The 20,421-nt window shown below is 41.4% G+C and overlaps 1 protein-coding gene across 1 annotated transcript; it reads right to left on the reverse strand.

Moving 5' to 3' along the window:
• Window positions 1-3,554: 3,554 nt before the first annotated feature.
• Window positions 3,555-7,044, reverse strand: LOC109200287 (galactose-3-O-sulfotransferase 2-like). The gene is made up of 2 exons (XM_025905015.1): window positions 6,877-7,044; window positions 3,555-5,198 (listed from the first exon to the last, which is right to left on the reverse strand). Exons 1-2 carry the CDS (start codon window positions 7,042-7,044, stop codon window positions 4,383-4,385), a joined length of 984 nt encoding a protein of 327 aa, XP_025760800.1. The 3' UTR covers window positions 3,555-4,382.
• Window positions 7,045-20,421: the final 13,377 nt, after the last annotated feature.

Below are 20,421 nucleotides of genomic sequence, written 5' to 3' on the forward strand. Positions count from 1 at the left end.
TTTTCTCACCCAATAAAGGAATATTTCATATATCAGTCTGATCTTCATTCTATCAGAAACAGTTATCACAGCTCGTACATTTTCTTTTTACACATATATATAAGCATTGAGCCAAATTTAGTAATGCCAACATATTGAAAGAACAATGTTTGTCTCTTATATATAATACATCTGTATATACACTGTCAGAGATACTTGTCTTTGAGTGAAGATTTAAGGTGATAGGAAATATAATTAACTGCTACTTGCATCTTTGACCCAGAGTTCAAGCTCTATATATATATATCTATATATATCTATATATATATATATATGTATATGTATATATATATACATAATCTGACAATACATATAATATTGTCCATATTATATTAACATTACCACAGTGAGATGATTTTAGTCTCATGAACAACATTAGCTAATTATTATTTACTAACTAATCTTGAAATGACTGTTCAGTACAGAAATGAAGCCCAACTATCATGTTTTACAGTCCTGTGGTCTCAACTAATCAAAGTGATGTCATGACAAAAATGAATGAACAACAAAACATTTTTTCTCCTTCATTTCTGTCACACAAAGCTGTATGAAACATTTCTCGCGGTTAGTATCATGGTTGCTAGGCAACCTGAACAGCGCGAGGAAGGCTAGACCGTCCAATTTCACAAGCCTCTCACTTCCGCACTTCCCGTACTTGTAGTACGCACCGTACGTAGTACGCGTAGTGTGCGTACTTCAAGCGTGCAGACCCTGAATTGGGACACAGCCACAGACACTACATACAAGAGGTGAACGGAGCGACGAGGAAACAGCTGGGAGACACGGCTGACGCTGATTACACTGACGAGACAGGGAGAGCACAAAGCAGAACGCACTGACATAGGACAGACCTACAAAATAAAACAGGAAGCACACGACAGACAGACGCAGACTCATAAGCAGGCATAAAGACATCATGGACAGACAGAGGGACAGACAGAGAAGACTAAGCACAGGCAACCTAAACTAAACATGAGGGCAAGATAACGAAACCTAAACCAGAAATAATCATCATCATCATCGTCATCACCAGATAGCTAAAGAAACAGAATACAATCACAATCAAAACAGCATCACCCGAGAAGAACCAATGCAACACTGAACCAAAACATAAGAAACACAAAATGCTGGGTCGAACCGACCCAGGACCGTGACAGAGTTGCAGGCTGACAGGAAACGCCATGCTTTGCAAAAGTGAAACCGAAAGCAGAGTCTGAGTGCAATTATTTTGAGCAGGTTATGAACAATCAGGTTATTCTTTAGTATCTTTTATGTATCTATATCTTTTGATTAAGCTTTTGTAGAGGTTCTTGATTAAAACATTTATTCAGTAGATTACATATACATAGTTTCAGTTCGGTTATTACATATATGAGAGTGGCTTATGTCTCTCTGTCTGTTGAGAGGTCAGGAGCTAGTCGGCGAGGTGAAATAGGGTGCAACTGTGGTTAGCACCCTATTTGGTTAGCACAGACACACACATACAGCAGTGAGTTCATTTTTGTAGGTGCAAGTTTAAGCATGTTTTGCTAGGGTTGCAGTTTTTATGTTGGTGTACGTGACAGTTTGATGCAAGTACAGGATGTCTAACAGCTATGTTAGGGCTGTGGTTGTGGGGACTGCACCTGGAAGAAGAGGGAAGCGAATATTCTTTTAATTCTGTCACAAGTTGTCAAATAGAACATTTGTGGTTTTGAGTTGACGTATCCATGTAATTTACGCAAGAGGGGGCGTTCTAATACCCCGATGTATAAAACTGTGTTCTGAAGTTTTGGAGATGAGATCTGATGCTGTTTGCATACAGTGTCCATCTCCCACGCTGCGTGTGTTCATTAAAAAATCTTCGTTTGACTCCACCTGACAGGGTCAGTGTGTTATTCCGATCTCCTCCACCTCTCTCTCCTCAAAATGAACCTTAACAAGTACCGACGTGTATGCTGTGTGTAAATATGACTTATCACCACTAACCTGCAGAGAGTGACAAAATGTACCTGGACATAATAGCCACAGTTATCTAATAACCAAAATATAAGGGACACTTACGTTACAGTATGTAGTAGCACTCTATGATAAAAAAAATCCATATTGTGTAATTTTGTTGAATGTTCAGCTGTTACTGGTGTAAAACATGAACAAGCAGAATAGGAAGCGATGTTCTTCGAAATCTAAGCGAAAGCTGGCAGGTGCAACAGACAGAAAGGTCTCTTTCAGTGAAGTCAACGCGACGTGACTTGGAAACCACGGGAAAGGAAACCATTTACTTCAGTTACGCTGCTGTAACACAGAAGCATCCTGCCAACCGTGCACACACTGCTGCTGTATCCTTTCTGGATGTAATATCCAGCACATGTTAATTAGCGCGACTGTTGAGATCCCAGACAGGACTGTGACACTCCTGAAGCAGTACTTTCAAGAGTTTCATTGTTAATGATGGCTTATTTATGAATGAATAGAAAGTCAGTTTTAGAGTAAAATAAAATAAACCACTGGTTTCCTGAGTGAAGGGAAATAAATACCTTATGTCCCTTTGATTTGAAGACGTTGTTCAGTATTAGTCGTCACTTTGACTCTCTTTAAACAGACTGACTGTAAAAGATGAATAATATCCTTTCATCAGAGGAGGTAGCCGCTCAAACACAGTATGCCTGAATCTCCCTTACGAGCCACTGCTGAGGTGACCAGATGTAGACTGTATAGGGCGGCCGACTCTGGACGGAGAACAAGACGATCGAATGTTTGACACTGGGCAATAAATTCAATACTTTCAACAATGAACGAACACCTATGATTTCATGTATATGCATGCAGTCACGTCTGCCGCTGTCTGTCACCTGTGCTACCTCGCATGCAGGGATGACCCTCACTAAGGCTGCGTCAACACTGTCAGTGAACCCACTCTGTGACGCTTCTTATGCAATCAAAGAAACGTGGTTTTCAGTCTGTGTTAGATTGTATGGACAGCAGTTGGTGAAGAACACAACTGAAGCAGTCGTCTAGCGTTAGCACTTTACCTGCTAACAAACTGCTAAAATGGTCTGTGACTCTACTTTCCTTCCACAGGTACGTCCTCAGAAAGGAGGCAAAGGTAAGCATGCTGGCCCTGCACTTGCCCAATGTAACTTTGGGCCTCAGTATGGAAGAGCAGGTCAATGACAAAATGAAACTGGGACTGCTGTGAGTCACTGGAAACAACAGCGAGCTATGAGCCCGACAGGTTCCTAAGACGTGGTTAATGTTGCTGAAAGTGTGGATCTGAAACAATGTAGCAATCTTAGTCTAAAGCTAAAAGATGTGTTTTCATAAATGTAAACAAACTGAAACTCATAATCCAGAAATAGCTTTTAGAGTCCAGACTCACCACTCAACAGCACAAACAAGCCTGTGGTGTTTCAGGAGACACGCCCACAGGCACTTATTTTGAAGCACTACCTTAATTTCACTGGGGGAAAAAATCATTACACAAACCTGATGTAAATCAAAACATTTAAAATCCTGCCTAAAAGTGATTTTTTTTTAATTCACCTGGAAGATGTACCTGTACCACCACAGCTGCTATCTGCAGACTTCTCCTGTAGATGAGATTTACTGTCTCTGAGCCGTGTTTAAAGGCAAGCTTATGTAAAAAAGCAGTCTGTATGTTAAAATACAAAAAAAGAGTTGAGCAAGGAAGCGATCATTTGTCTGATGAAATCAATAACAGCTGTTAATGCAAGAACAATGTCTTGGTTTTCTGCAGTGCTCTGTGCAGCGAGACTGTCTTGATGCTTTTATTTTCACAAACTCCCGCCTGTGTCATTACAGACACCGCTCCTCTGTAACCTTGGGACAGCTTGTACCTTTTATTTAATTTAAGCATTAACACAGGCTCAATAAGAAAATGCAGTTCCAATAATAAACTCAGAGTAATTGCCAAAGATGAAGACATACCAAACCAGAGAGTGTGTTCAGGAAAAGAAAGAAAACTGGAAGTGCTGCAGAGAAGCTTTTTTCTTTCTCACATGTAAACTAAATTTGGCTCAGGCGTCTCTGGTCCGTTTCCCCTCGCAAATCAAAGGTAACATGTAACTCACCTTAAACTATCTCAGTCTTTCTTTTTCTCGCACTCCTTTTAAAGTCTGGTTGCTCTTCATTATACGGCTTCCATCCCAGTCTCTTTCTCTTTCCATCTCAGCTTCTCCCATCATCATTTTCTCTCCTGTCCTAGATGAATCATGTCTTACAAAAGCACCACCAGCTGCTAGCAGTCCCTGTCCCTGCTGTCCCAGTTGGGGTTGGACAGCCCGTGGGAACTGTTTACTATCCAGCAAATCTTTGTATTGGATCTCGGGCCTAATCATCCTCAATCAGGCCGTCCTGGTAGCATTGTCGAGACCCGGCTGGAGCTCGTATCCAAGAATCTTTACTACTCCGCTCTGAAAGGGTCGGATATTTTTGTCGCGTATCCGATACGCTTCTACGGGCTTTCCACCATCCTTCAGACAAACCCGGCCCAGGATTTCCCGCCGCATTCTGAGAAGAGCTACTTCTTGCTCCATCTGGGCACGACCAAACTTGTCGATATCCTCCCAGAACGTGCGGTTGAAGGTTTTGTATAGGTACCAATCTAAGGCGTTCCACTGGCGTAGCTTCTCCCGCTGACGATCCGTTAGCGACAGATTGGGCAACATCTTGCCTTGTGAGCGTCCAGCTCTAGCACCGACGCCAGCCGCTACGGCAGCTTTGCCGACCCAGCTTCCGCTCATTACGCTGTTGCTGCCGGACTTTTGCTGCCGAGCGTTAAGGCTAAATGAGACTACAGCATCCAGTGGCCAGCAGAGGGCATGTCTCAGCAGGATCATAGACTCATCAAAGTACTGGGACACAAGAATCAGTCTGAATGTCTGGCGGATCATGGCCTCACCATACTGAGCTAATTCCACTGAGAAATTAGCATTATTGTCCATGCCAAAATCAAACCAAAGCAGGTTGCGGGCATAGTGGTTGTTGCAAAGACGAGGGTCATAGTATTTATTTGGGTCGTCGACAAAGTCTCCCAGCCCCTTTGCCTTCCGAAAGGCAGGAGCTACTTCTTTGTAATAAGCAAAAGAGGACTCGGCCAGCGCGACAGGATCCCTGATGATAGAAAAGTAGAATGTGTCTGCAGGCATCACTTTCTCCACCTGAAAGACAAAAATTGAAACAGTTACAAATAACGATACTACTGCAGTAGTATCACGTGTTGTCTCTGACATCCATCACGGTTCAACTATCTATTGTTTTAATTATGAAACCAACAGAAGGTCCTCTGATGTCATTCTACCACTGAGCATGCTCAATCTGCACAGAGGGTTCGGCTTGCTGACACGGGTATTTACAGGTATTTACACTAGCAGTCTGGTGATTAGCCGGAATGACAAATAGTGCTAATGTCACGGTTCTGGGTCAGTTTTGACCCAGTGTTTTGAGTTTTGATTGTTAGATTATTTTTGAATGATTGTTGTGGTTTTGGGTGCTATGAGTATTATTAATATGATGATGATGATTATTATTAGAGTTCTATGTTTCTGTTTATTTGTGTTTAGGATTTGTGTTCTCATGTTTTGTGTGGGTTTAGTTCCATGTGTCATTTTCTGTCTGTCTCTCAGTGTCGAGTCTGCGTCTTTGTGTAGTGTTCTTGTTTCCTGTTTTATTGTGAAGGTCTGCGTCTCATGTGAGTGTGTTCAGTTTTACCTCTGTCTCGTCTTGTTGATTACTCCCAGCTGTGTTCCCCACCTGTGTGTAATCTCCCTGTATTTCTCTGTGTGTATTTAAGTCGCGTCTTCTGTCTTTGTAGTTGCTGGTCTGTCTGTGTATCCACCCTGCTTCATCTGTGTGTTCTCCCTGCTGTTGTCTTCATGTACCATCGTCTCCCTCCCTCCCTTCCTTCATGTTCAGGTTCGTGTTCAGGCTCAGTAGTTTAGTTATCCCAGTATAGTTTAGTTCTCTGTTTACCGTTTGTCCATCTATACTTTTGTGTTTAATAAACCACCCTCACACCTTCACTACTGCCTGCGATTGGATCCTCCTTTATTATTTCCACACGGCTCATCTCACTCGCCGTGACAGCTAATGCACGGCCCGGCAGAGTTAGGCTAACCAACCCCACTGGGACCTTCTAGTGCTGGTTGAAGGGTTCAGTTCCCTAAGAGTCTGAAGGTTTGGATGGGCTGGCAGTCCTCCTACAGCACAGGTGTCGAACTCCAGGCCTCGGGGGCCGGTGTCCTGCAGGTTTTAGATGTGTCCCTGGTCCAACGCAGCTGATTTAAATGGCTAAATTACCTCCTCAACATGTCCTGAAGTTCTCCAGAGGCCTGGTAATGAACTAATCATTTGATTCAGGTGTGTTGAAACAGGGTGAGATCTAAAACCTGCAGGACACCGGCCCTCGAGGCCTGGAGTTCAACACCCCCGTCCTACAGTCATACAGGCGGTTAGGTAAAGTCAGACTAAGCATGGAGATAAGTGTCTGTAGTGTTTTTTGTCCAATTTGAGCAAATTTCTAAATGAACATCACTTTAACCCACAAAATGACCTCTGTGTATTATTTTTGTGTATTTTGTTCATTAGTTGATACCGATTATCTTCTGCCAATGTTTATTATATGGCTGAGGCTACTGCCGTGTCACATCTGTATATGAGTTTGTACACTTTCATTTTCTAAATATAAACTATAAAATGAGTCTCTTTAAAATGTCCGGCCATGCTGGAAATTTGAACAGTGGAGGATTATACAGATTGCTGTATGATTATCAAACCATTTTCAGTCATTACTGTCAGCCTTCTATTTAACACACCATTCTCCGCCCGTGAACGACTTACCTCTGGCTTATTAAACCTCATGTGATTGCCCATGATGTGAAACTCCATGGCTCGGGGACCTCGATAACCTTTGACTCTGTGAGCATTGAAAGGTAGTGGGTACCTCAGCTGGTAGCCCAGTGGGAGGGCAAAGCGAAGGTTGCGTTCCTCTCCAAAGCGGTACAGCATGTTGAGCACTGTGCTGCTTGCTGTCTTGTGTGTCTTGAGGATTATTACAATTTTTTGCTACATTTTAGCTTTTTCAGCTATTTTTAGCAGACAGCTTCGGCATCACAGCATCCACACTGCATTTTTGCAGGAAATGCAAATCTTTCTAATTATTATTATCTAGACCAATCTAGACTAGACTGTGATCATTACAGCCACAGCTTGTGGTCTTTAACAGTCTCAGTGTTTTTCTTTTCATGTTTGTGTGAGAATTTCCCCAAATCATGCGATGATCATGATTACTGACAGTCTGGTATGAAAAGTAGTTTTGTTTGGAGTTGTGTGGGTTTTGTCTGTGTCATAGTTTCACAGAAAAGCGTCATCAAGATGTAGTCACAGCCAGAGGCCAGCAGGTGTCATTGTGGAGATGGTTTCAGATTGTTTCCACACTTCAATATAATTCCTGCACAAATGCTTCAGTGTTTCACGAAGCCTCGCTTTGCCCATCACCAGCAAGCAGGCACCAAGTGCTGTTACTGCTGCACACACCATCTTTTCTCAGATCGACCAAACTGTCCGACCTGCAGATGTGCGTGGTTCATTCCCATGTGTCAGTTTAAAGATAACTCACTGAGTGTCAGAAAGATGAGTTTGCTTCTCTTCTCTACTGCAAGTGAAAAAAACAAACTGCAGGATGTCCTCAGTGTCAGAGATGTTTTCATGTAATTTGAAAGCTTTGGATGTTGTTATCAAATAATTTCAGAATTTCTGGAAATAATCAAATTTTCATTTTTACTTAAAATTTATTCTAAGCTTATAATCATTTGCATTCTACTCTAAACTTGAAAACTTGATTTTATTCATTTTAAATGATATCAAGGTCTGGGGTATGTGACCACCTGTTTGTGGTTTTGCACTGGTTGTTTCTGGTTTAAGTAATATACTATGTTGTTGTTGTTGTTGTTTTGTGACCCTGCCAAGAGGGGACACTCTTTAGAAATGAAGACAAACACAGCAGTTGGAAATCTCCAGTTCATTATACATGTGATGGTGGTGATGATGATACAACAATATTACTACTACTAATAATAATAATACATTTTATTTAAAAGCACCTTTCAAGACACCCAAAGACACTTAACAATAGAATCAAATGCATAATCGAACAATGACAAAATGAAGAACAATAAGAAACAAAAAGCACAACATAAAATAAACAAACAGTGGGTTCACAGTGAATATGCAGATTTGAACAGATGAGTTTTGAGTTGGGATTTAAACTGGGAGAGAAAAGCAATGTTTCTGATATCTGGGGGTAGAGAGTAACCGAAAGCTCTGCTTCCCATAGTGGTGAGGCGGAAAGAAGGCAACACAAGCTGGATAGAAGAAGAAGATCAAAGTGAGCAGAAGAGGTTGTGTTTAACAGGTGAGAAAGGGAAGGAGGGGCTTCTAGAACATAGTGGATATATTTATGTATATGTGTGTGTGTGTGTGTGTGTGTGTGTGTGTGTGTGTATGAGAGAGAGAGAGATGCTTTTTTTCAGACCTACAGGTCAGAGTGTTTTTCCTGATTATGAGTTGAAAGATGACATTCACAAAGATCTGACAACAACTCTGATGAGCTGCATTTTAGTTTGTACCAGTGTCAGAGTCTCCATCAGCTATTTAGTTTTAGAAGGTTCATTTGGATCGACTCAGGCTAAGAAAGTGTTTCTGGATCCAGAAACTGTGTAAGAAGCAGAATTTGTGTTTAAATGTAAAATTTGAAATTTAAATCCTCAGAAATGATACTGAAGACATGAACTTGAGGTGAACAGTTTGTTTCATTTTAAAACAAACTATTTTGACATCATCATCATCGTCGTCATGATTAATCAGCGGTGGACTGCCCGATGATCAACAGGTGTGATCAGGTGCAGCTGTCAGGATATTCAGAGTCTGAATCATTGTTCTTTCTCACATTTCCTTCCTTAAATCCAGTGTCAGTGTCTGCAGCAGTGATTGTCTCATTATTGTGCACTGATGTTCACCATGAACAGAGTAACATGTCTAAACATTACTAACAAAACATGGAATCAGGTGGTCTGATGATTAATTTACTTGATGTATTATTATTGTGTTGTGTTGAATCTGGATGTTGCTGTATTGGTTGGCACTTTTCTTTAACATAGTGTGGAGATCTGCGGTGGTAGCTCCCATCTTTAAGAAGGCAGACCAAAGGGTGACTGGCCTCTTCCTTAGACATAGTGTGAGGAGTTGAATCGTTTGGGAGGGGCTCACAGTAGAGCCACTGCTCCTCCATATTGAAAGGATCCAGTTGAGTTATTTGGGCCTCTGATCAGGATGCCTCCTGGGTGAGGTTTTCAGGAATATCCCTCTGGCATGTTAGAGCTCACGTCTTATGCGTGCATGCCAACAGTAACCAAAGTCAGTTGCAGCATTTTTTGTCCTCAAAAAAGAAAAATCCCACCTGCTACTGTGGAGGAGATGTCACTGCTATTGGATACTTTGCTGGAGCACAGTAAAGCTGTGGGTCGTGGGAATGACCCATAATGTTTGATCTATGTCAGGGGTCGGCAACCTGCGGCTCCAGAGCTGCATGCGGCTCTTTAGTCCTTTTAGTGCGGCTCCGCGTGGTTTGGGAAAATAAATTATAATTTCTTTTAGGTAATTAGCTGAAGTGTATTTTATTTATGTTATTTCTTTTTTTTAACTTGTAGTTCTAAATTGGAAGATTATTGTAATATTGAAATATAAATATAAAATTATATTATATTATTTTTTGAGCGCTCAAAATAAGCGCCACACTTGCTGAAGCCGGTGTACCCGCCGAAACGCCGTGCGAGACTTTCAACCCCAGGTAGGCCAATTATGGACCTTCGGATCCACATTATGTCAGCAGCTGTTCTCCACCGTGAACTATGTTAAAAGCAAACACGCTCACGCCTCACAGACGACAGCTGACAGTCCTGCGTAAAGATGAAAGTGACTTGGTACAGCCCCGATTTGCAGATGCTGTGCACAGAGGTTCAGGAGCAGAAGTCCCATTGTAAACATATCACGGCAGACCCGACACTGTTTGCTTGAACACGCTCTTCAGCATCTCTTTATTGACCACTTTTCACACACGGTTGCTGTACGCATACATCCGGCTGTAGCTTTGCAGCTCACAGCCCGACACACACCAACACAACAGCACAGAGAGCAGAGACTTTAGGCGTGATTGCGGGTGCCGTGATGGCGAGGCGTGATTGCGCCTCCCCTGCAGCGGCGCTGCAGACCACGCCCCGCCACACACATTAACCAGGTAAAATACATATTTAGGCAGAATTTTGCAAATAACTATTTTTCATCTTTGAGCAGCAAAGTGCCTTTTTTCCAATTATTTTTTTTAAAAGTCGGGTCAAGGCCCAAAGGCGATATAAGGGTGGCGGCTCACAACAGTTTTTGTTTGCTACATGGATCATTTTAGTTCAGCTGGGTGTCTTTCCTTTTGTTATATTTCTTTAAGAGTTCAAAATGTGTTCATTACATAAATAAAAAAGTAATTTTCTCTGTAGCACTTCATGGATTTAAGCAACACACCTTAGTTGTTCACACAAAGCTTAAAGGTAAAAAAAAATATATATATATACAGTGTTATCTTCATTTTAGATGTTAAAAAGTATTTGCAGCTCCCAGTGTTTTGTTTTGCGTGGATATTGCGTCCAAATGGCTCTTTGGGTGTTAAAGGTTGCTGACCCCTGGGTTAACTCACAAAATGAGTTAAAAGGGGGAGACTGTTACGAAATAAATATATATTCTTAGTGCTTATTTTCTGATTATATTGTTTCATGTATTTTAATCATAAAGGCTTTTATAAACCAAGGCCAGATGTGGCAAAGAATTAGGTCAGAGGGTGACAGGTCGCCTAGCAACAGAGGCTTTAGTAAGGGGAAGTTAAGAAACAGGAAGTTTAGTGCAGAGCTGCAGAGGCATATTAATAAAATACAGGAAACCAGACAGAAAAAGAAGAACTAAGTAACACACACACACACATTAGTCAGACCAGAAGGAGTTGTTTTGATCGAAACTGTGTGTGTCTGTGTGTGACCTATAGCAGAACTATGTATACGTATTTTGCCTGGCAATACTTTTAGAACTGGGGTACGTGCTCGTGTCTGCAGTTCTCCCTTTCCGGAAATGTACAATAAAGATCATTTTTTGAGCTTTGACCACTCTGAGTAGGAAGTCTTTCTCTGTCGCCAAAAGAATTCAAAAGAACGGAATTTAATACCTCCTACCCACTTCGACATACAAACTCTGTGTGGCTTCACGTGTTCTGTTGATGTTTACATGATCGAAATAACTTGAACACAAACACAAACAAAGAGGTAGACGGAAGGAAAAAACTACAAGTCCCAGCATCCTCTGTGTTTAGGGAGCAGTAGTGAAAGTGAAAGCAGGAGGAGGAAGGTGGAGCTGAGGCAGGTGAGTGTTAACATGAATATGTTTCTTCTTATGACATAAAATAATTCCACGCTGTTCGTGTCTGTGGGTGAAATGTGAGGCCGGTCGGCTCCTCTGAGCGCTGGTTTCCTGTAAGTAGAGAGGAAGTGAGTTTAGCTGAGCCTCCGTTTAGTGTGAGAGAGCAGGAGGAGAGTGAGAGCTGTGCTGAGGCAGGGTGAGTGTTAACACCGCTCTGACATTACTGTGTCTCTGTGGCGGGAACAACAGGCTCCGTCAGTGGAGGCAAAAATAATCAGACTTTGGTTTTTCAAAGGAAACAACTTTATGTCGGAAGTTCCCGCACGCTCATTGGATAACGATGTGTCAATCTCGAGCTATTAGCCAATGAGCGTGCGGACTCACAGAAAGACCCGCCTTCATCACGGGACTTTAAAAACTACAATGGCGACAGAAACTCCGTGAGTGGAGTTCAGGCTGACGTCATGAAACTGTGACGTTTGAGCCACTTCCTGTTCTCAGTCCCAGCGTCCTGATCACCGAGGTTTCTGTTGCTCTGATATCTGATATTGATTATATTGGTAAACAGGCTGTAGCATAAACATCAAACACAGCTGAAGAAGTTTTTGGATGGTTGACTTCAAATGATCCGTCGGTTTGAAAAGTAAAAACAATTTTAAAAAAGGTGAAGCTGATGCAGGGTGAGTGTTAACACCAGGACTTTAGAGGGAAGAAGAGTCACAGCTCAGCACATTTTTGACGGGTTGTTGTTCAATCGGGGGAAGACATCTGAATCATTGCAGGGGGAATGGCTTTCACAACTTTAATTAATATAATAATAATAATTAATATTTAATAATTAATATTAATATTTAATACTACATAAAAACATTCCCATCTATGGATGTAATTGCCAATTGTTACATTGTTGTAAATGTTATGTAGGCGCTCTTTAACTATCTTAACATACCCATCATCAATTAATAGATCTGCATTAAATTTCCAGTAATCTTTTTTAAATTGCGTTTTATTTTCAGGGTTAAGTTTAAAAGTAATAATACTGTGATCTGTCAACGGGGCTGCTGAGATGGAAACATGTGAAACATATCTATATAGTAAAGTCGACCCAACCACAGTATGGAACGCCAGGACTGCCAATATGAATCAATTAAATGCACCATTAAATAATAAATTAAATGTGGCAATAATTAATTTAAATTTGAAATAATTAATTAAATAAATATTTTTTGACACAATTAATTAATTATTTATTTCACTTTTTAATTAATTATTGCCACATTTAAATAATTATTTAATGGTGTGTTTAATTAATTCATTTTGGCACAGTTGACTCCTTCAGGTCTCACCATAAATTTATTTTATACCGTTTTAATATTTTTTAGCCGAGAATGTAGTGGTTGAATCTTCATATGTCTGGTCGGTTTGCGAAGATACAGCCTCTTTGCAAAAGTGCTTCGATGATTTCGGAGATGTCTGCCCAGTCTCACGGCAAAGCGTGGGATAGACCCGCTCGCCTCGCAAGCAATCGAGCTGTTATTACCACCGACAAAGCGCAGGCCCCGGTACACAGCTGTAATAACCCCCGCTGACACTGACTTCATTTACTGAGGTTATATTTATCGAGTTTTTATTTCCTGATGTTCGTATGTGTCATACGTGTTCCCGTCACCAATTCTGAATTATAACTAACATTAAAAACACATTTAAGCAGGAGAGAGAGCAAAAAAATTCGATTAACATCTGATGTTTGGGTTTTTGTTCAATAATCAGCGTGACCTGATAAACGCATAAAAGAAGTAACGTTGGTGTTTCCGTCATGTAGTAACTGCTAGCTTTAACTGTGCAAAGGTGGTTCGACACTATGAAACACATACAGACTTCATGATGTTCGCCTCATTTTTTTATTGTGAATATTAATCATGAGGGTAAACGGCCCTGTACACCACGGAGCGAGGTCAGCATGTCCACGATATCTTCAGCTCTCTGAGTTAACCCATCAAACTAATCTAACGGTCATCTACGAATATGTCACGGGTCATATCAATATGATTTTACAGAAAATCATCCTTATTACTGCCAACTATTCCAGATACCATCAAATGTTAAAGGAAAATATCAGAATGAGTGTCTGTGAGCTGAGAAGGACGTGAAGCGAGCAGTTTATCCCAGAGCTGAAGCTGCTCTGTGTGCAGAGATGAGCTCAGATTCCTGCTGTGATTGATCAACAGTCACAGAAATGTAGACTTGTAGTTATTACTGCAGGATGGTCACAGCAGATACTGATAAACATGTATTATGAGGATGGATGATCAAGTTTCTCACTCTCTCCTTTAAATCTCAGTTTTTTTCTTCTTCACAGTTTATCTGTTAATTTATTAATGAATAACACTGAAAGAGTTTCTGTTATATTTCCCCTTGAACATCACCTTATTAGGGCAGCATTAGGAAATAGCCCCCCTCCAAAGAATGAATGAATGAATGATGATAATAATAAAATGATTAAAAAGCAGAGCTCAGAGTGGTAGAATGGTCAAACATGGATCCACGGGTGGTTCAACTGCATTTGGTGATGTGACTAAAGCAAATCTTTAATCCCACCATCAACGGGATGTTGTCTCCTTTACTACGGTTACTTTACTTGGTCACCGTGTGGATTTCTTTGAAATGAACCAAATTCTTTTATTTGTTGGTTGTTGTAGAGCAGGGCGATATGACCAAAAATATTTATCACGATATACATTTGAAAATTTGCGATTACTATGTAACTGACAATATAATTGACACTAGACAAAATACTTTACAACTCCACAACTTCATTAGTGCAAAAAACAAATATCAATGTATTTTCACTTAAACAAGCAGCTGTTTTAAGTGCATTAAAGTTATATAAAAAAAATTAACAGTGCAAATGCAAATTCCTCACTGACAGTTTAACTAAAAAGCATTTCCAGTGGAAACTGGCCGACATATCCTCAGCATAACCATGTATAATATCCACAAAACTTAAAAAGAGGTTATACACACACAATACGGTAATATTATGTTGAAGCACAGTACGTATCACTCCGCGAGGCTCCTGCCTACGATAGCCGTAATGCTCCGACAATCCATCAAATGGTGTGGCTTCGTTGCTTAGCAAAGTCGTACTGAAACATTTCGAGCGCCGTGTACCACATAAAATTGATACCAGGTCAGTAAACACAACCAGAATTCATACATAAGGCACACGGGATTGTAAGGGGCACTGTGGATTTTCAGAAAAATCAAAGGATTGATTTTAAGTGTGCTGCATTTTCCAAAAAACACGGTAATAACGACGGCCCACTAGCACAAATAGTGCTTTGTTGTCGGTCTGACGGACGAAAGCCGAAACATTTCCACACCACTGAAGTTGCAGCATATTTACAAACCAATTCTGGTTCATCCGTTTCATTCAACAATCCACTTTCGCTCTTCTCATTCTGCGTCGCCGCCATGTGCGTATGTAAACGAAGGCATTGCGCATGCGCGTTTGACCCATATTCTATTCTTCTTATCGTTGCCCAACATTATACCGGTATTACAGTGAACGGTATGATATGGCCCAGCCCTAGGTTGTTGCATATTTAACCTCTACAGTCAGGAAAGGAGATGATGAGGCCTCAACAATGTTGGGTTGTAGCTGTGGTTCAGGTTAGAGTGAGTGTCCATGGAATAAATGTAAGTCAGTGAACTGGAAACATGACTGTGTTAAACTTTCTTTTCCTTTTTATAATGAGTCTAATCAAAGGTGTACAGAAGTATCTCCACTTTGACTTTTCCGTGTCACCATCAGAGCTTCTGCACAGTGTGTTTCTGGGGCAGATAACATTGCAGCATTATGGAGACATTATGGAGACAAAAAGGAAAGCGTCTGGATTTCTTTAAGTTAAACTTAAAGAAATCCAGACGTTGTTGGTTTCAGTGTTTAGTCTCATTCACACACTCCCTCAGACTCTTCACACACACTGATTTGCTGACATAAACACACTCCTGTGTGCTTTCTTGGCTTCACACACACACTGAGGACCATCTACAGACTGTGAGCTCCGTCTTCTTTGTCTTTGGAGCCGAACTCTGACAAAGTTAGGAACAAAACTTTCTCCAGCGTGTGAACTTTCCTCCTAGACTCAGTCTGAGCAGTCAGACCACATATTTCTAAAGCAGCACATGAAGGTGTGGCTCACACACAGGTGAAGGAAACAGCTGCAGTATTAAAAACTGCTTCACTGTCTACAAATATATGAACTGAATGTTTCTTTCAGGCTGTAAAAACCTTATTTATCCTCCATTACAGTCCTGCATTCAGAGGATTACTTCTCTTATATTCGTACATGTATTTTATTCTGATGAACACATGAAACTCTGAGCTGGATTGAATCCATTGAATCAGAGTCCAGGACTCAGACTAAACACACTGAATGTGTCCTGAGCTCGGCCGCTGTTCCACAGTAACTGCTGTCACAGTCACTGTTACTGAGTTAGCTTAGCTAGCAGAGCAGCTAGCAGTTAGAGTATGAACTCTGTAAGCAGTCAGCTCGGTCCTGGACATTGTTACTGACATAAAGCTGCTCTCTGCAGCCATGTTTGACCTGCTGCTTTGTAGGACTACAGTAATGGAGGATTTGGAGGCTGAACTCGGCTCTGTGACACTTTTTGTAGTGAACTGATGAAAGCTGCGTCTCAGATGGATGTTAGTCCAACACATCAGACACGACCTCTGCAGCTCTCAGTTGATGTGCACATGAATGATTTGTGTTTCCTCTGCAGGTGAAGGTAGAAAGTGTGTGTGAGCTGATGTGAATTGAGCAGCATGGATCAGTGTGAGGACAGAGAGGAGGGAGTCCCTCCCTCTAAAAGCACTCTGTGTGGGGAACATGAGAGCCAGACCAAAGCTCAGAGGTGAGATGACCATCTCTAACTGTCCGTGACTCTTCTCCATGTCACAGCTCAGCACTCACATCACTGCTCCATCATTATTCACACTCATACCTCTGTGTGTGTTGTTTTAAAGCCCAGAGCTGTGGGGCGTACCAGGCTCAGCTGGACATAACCCTAAAACTAATCCAGAACCTGGACCTGAACCCAGCTGTGTTTCCTTAAAGAGCAACATGTCGAAGGAAAGTGGTGAAAACTTTAACAAAAGACTGTTATGTGACAAAAAGTAAGTACATTATTTTTATGAGTTTCGGGTTGTTCATCATGTCTTTAATTTAATATTTCCAGTTTTTCCTTCCTATCTCATGAAGTTGTTACATTTATTGTTTTTCTTTTAGGATCAATAAGAGGCCAGAATCTCCTGGACCTGAACCCAGCTGTGTTTCCTTAAAGAGCAACCAGTCGAAGGGTATTGGTGTTTACTTTAAAGGCTGTTCTTCTGCTGCTGAGAGGTAATGTGTGTCTAGATGTTGTTCCTGACTCTGTATTTTTGAATAAATCCCCATGTTTAATATCAGCTCAGCCCTTTTTCACACACATTTCTATGTTGGTATGTGAAGCGGTGTGTGTTGGAGTGTTTCCACAAACACAGCAGTCAGAGTGGAAAGAGTGGATGTTGTAGGAGGTGTTTGTGTAGTGAAGAGGCTGAGTGTCTGTAGGACTCCAGCTGCTCCAGCAGGTGTCTCCTTTGTGCTTTGCTTCAAACACAGTGTAGGGAGGAGCTTCCACTCAGGTGTTTCAGGTGTTGCTGGATGGAGGAGGACAAATAGTTTCCCCTTCAGTGACACTTCAGCAGCTCAATGTTCTGGGGAGATGTTTGTCTTTATGAAGGTTTATGGATTATTGTTCTTACTTTGGTTAAACTGAGCAATACATTTTCCATCTAACATTTAAAGTAAATTTCCAGGTGAAAAAAAGATCTGCAGCTGCAGCCTCTGTGATGTTTCACAGTCTGAAAGTAACAAATTCAACCAGAGTTCAAACAAAGGCTTAATATACGTGTGTGTTTGATATAATGCCAACAAGTACAAATAGGTGTTCTTACAGGTCTTAATCATAGAGCTCTGATAAGTCTGGTGACTTTCACAGTCAGCAATTTTGCTGCCTTTTATTTTATATTGGCCTTTTTAAAGCCCTTCAAATGCTCCCACATTCATACAGAGCTTTTAACACCAAACTCCTTTACAGTCCTTCTCCTCTCACACACGACTGATTTGTCTGCAGCAGCTGTGTTACTGCTAGTATTTTATTATGTGTGTAATCTCCTCATATTGTTCCTATGGTTTAGTTTGACTTCCTTCTGCAAACTCAGCTGCTCTGTTGCTGATACACGTCTCCATGAATATGATTGATCAGATGCTGCCAACACCATGTGTTTCATGTGAACGCTCAGCTGAAACCCTGGGTTGACTTATCGAGTTAATAACAAGCTTCATTTGACTGTGAGTGCTAAAGTGAATCCAGATAAAGGAAAGAGACCCTGCTAATGTTGGACTCACTTCTTAGTGTAGATCCCAGGAGGAAGTTCAACATAGCCAGCCATTCTTTGTGCGAGCTCGACCAAACCTGAGACCACAGTGCAGGATAATGATTATCATCTGTCTCTGTAAAGCACATTTAAAATCCACAAATAACAAAAATAATTATATTTGATCATTAAAAATATGTTTTCAATTAAAAAAGCATGAGCACACTGGTGGATTACAGAAACATGAAAACTCGTTAACAGTAAAGTTAATTTAGGCGTAAACAAAGAGGCAAACATACTTAAGTAGAAGGACTGATGTTTGTGTTAAAATACCCTCTTAAAGCTGAAATACTGATTCAACTTCTTTACTCAAGTAAAGGTAAAAGAGTCCAGGCTCTGAAATGTACTCACAGTATTAAAGTAAAAACTCCATCTTTGAAGGAAATTTCTGCCAGTTTTTGTGCAAAGTTACCTGAATTTCTACCTCCAACATTAATATGAGAAAATTATCTGAACTTTTATTCTAATGAATTTAATCAGCTTGAACATTTTGTAGCACAAAAGTAGAAAAAACCCAAAGGGAATAAAAAATAACTCCATTTGCTGTTGCCTGCATTGTAGATGGGTGGCTTTGCCTCAACACCTAAACAGGAAAATGAGTTTAGTCAAGTATTAAAGTGGGATTGAAGAGGTCAGGAAACCAGAGATCAGGTGTTGTGGTGCAGCATGGTCACAAGAATCATTTAGAAATGGCTCAAAATATTTTCTCTTCTAGATTTTTTGCACACAGTCTGATGTGATGCTGCTCTGAGGTTCACTGCTCTCTGTGTACTTAGAAAACTGTGAGGTACAAGTAGATTTGACACAAGTTATAATGGCTGATTTCCATATAACGGTGGAATACAGGGACTTAATCGTTAAGTAAGAAGAAAGTTTGAAGCCTAATCTTAAAAGTAGAGATAGTGTCGTCTTGATGCATTCTCAATCATCCAGGAAAGTAAATCTCCAAAAGTTGATTCTGTTCATCAGGACGTAGCGTTTTGTGGGAGAAACATTTCGTCACTCATCCAAGTGACTTCTTCAGTCTCAGCTGACTGCAGGTTTCCCCAAACCTTATAAACAGTACATTTGCATAATGACTGAAACCAGCCCACTGAAGGAACAATGGGCTGGGAGGTCAGTTCCTTAATCATAATTATGCAAATTCCCATGACCATTGATCAACAATCACTGACCAAAACCCACTGATCAAAGAACACTGATCAATAACCATGTGTACCATTCACAGAGAGTTGGGGAATGGCTGCAATCACAGCATTGTAAGATGGTGACAGATGTACCCTTAGGCCCCCTCCTCGATTCAGAGATGGTCTTTCCCTTTTCACGTAAATGGCCTCCTTGACTCCGCGCTCAAACCAGTGTTCCTCCCTGTCCAGGATGTGTACATCCTCATCGTTGAAAGAGTGTCCACTGGCCTGTAGGTGTAAATAAACTGCAGAGTCCTGGCCTGATGAGGTTGCTCTTCTGTGTTGTGCCATCCGCTTCGCTAGAGGTTGTTTGGTTTCCCCGATGTATAAATCCTGGCAATCCTCCTGACACTTAACAGCGTACACTATGTTACTCTGTTTGTGTCGGGGGACCCGATCCTTGGGGTGGACCAGTTTTTGGCGCAGCGTATTTTGGGGTTTAAAAGCCACAGAGACCCGGTGTTTAGAAAAAAATGCGTCTCAACTGTTCCGATACTCCTGACACATATGGGATCACTACAGGTTTTCGCCTGGGCAGCGGTTGTCCTTCTCTCCTGGATCGGCTGGAGCTTTGTTTAGGTGTCTTTCCAGCTTTGACAAAAGTCCAGCTGGGATAACCACATTTACTCAGGGCCTTCTTGATGTGCTGTTCTTCTGCCTCCCTGGCCGCTGTGTCAGTGGGGATGGTGTTCGCTCTGTGTTGTAGCGTCCTGATGACACCCAGTTTGTGCTCCAGTGGATGATGAGAGTCAAACCTTAGATACTGATCCGTATGTGTAGGTTTACGGTACACGTCAGCTTTTAGATGTCCCCCATTACTGATGGAAATCTCACAGTCTAAGAAGGCTAACCTGCCACTTTTCCTATCCTCCCTGGTGAATTTGATGTGTTGGTCCACCGAGTTAATGTGATCCGTGAAATGTGGTACGTCCTGAGATTTGATTTTCACCCAGGTGTCATCCACATATCTGAACCAATGGCTTGGTGGTGTTCCAGGGTAGGATAGCAAAGCCCTCTTTTCCACTTCTTCCATGTACAAATTGGCCACGATGGGTGAAACTGGGGACCCCATGGCACACCCATGTTTCTGCCTGTAGAACTGACCCTTGTATGTGAAGTAGGTGGAATGAAGACACAGTTCCAAAAGCAAACACACTTGGTCGATGCTGAGAGTGGTCCTGCTGCTGAGGTTGGTGTCATCCTGTAATCTCTTACGAACTACCTCCAACGCTTCCGTGACTGGGATGCAAGTGAAGAGAG

Source organism: Oreochromis niloticus, unplaced genomic scaffold (assembly GCF_001858045.2).
Source record: "Oreochromis niloticus isolate F11D_XX unplaced genomic scaffold, O_niloticus_UMD_NMBU tig00008037_pilon, whole genome shotgun sequence".
Classification (NCBI taxonomy): domain Eukaryota; kingdom Metazoa; phylum Chordata; class Actinopteri; order Cichliformes; family Cichlidae; genus Oreochromis; species Oreochromis niloticus.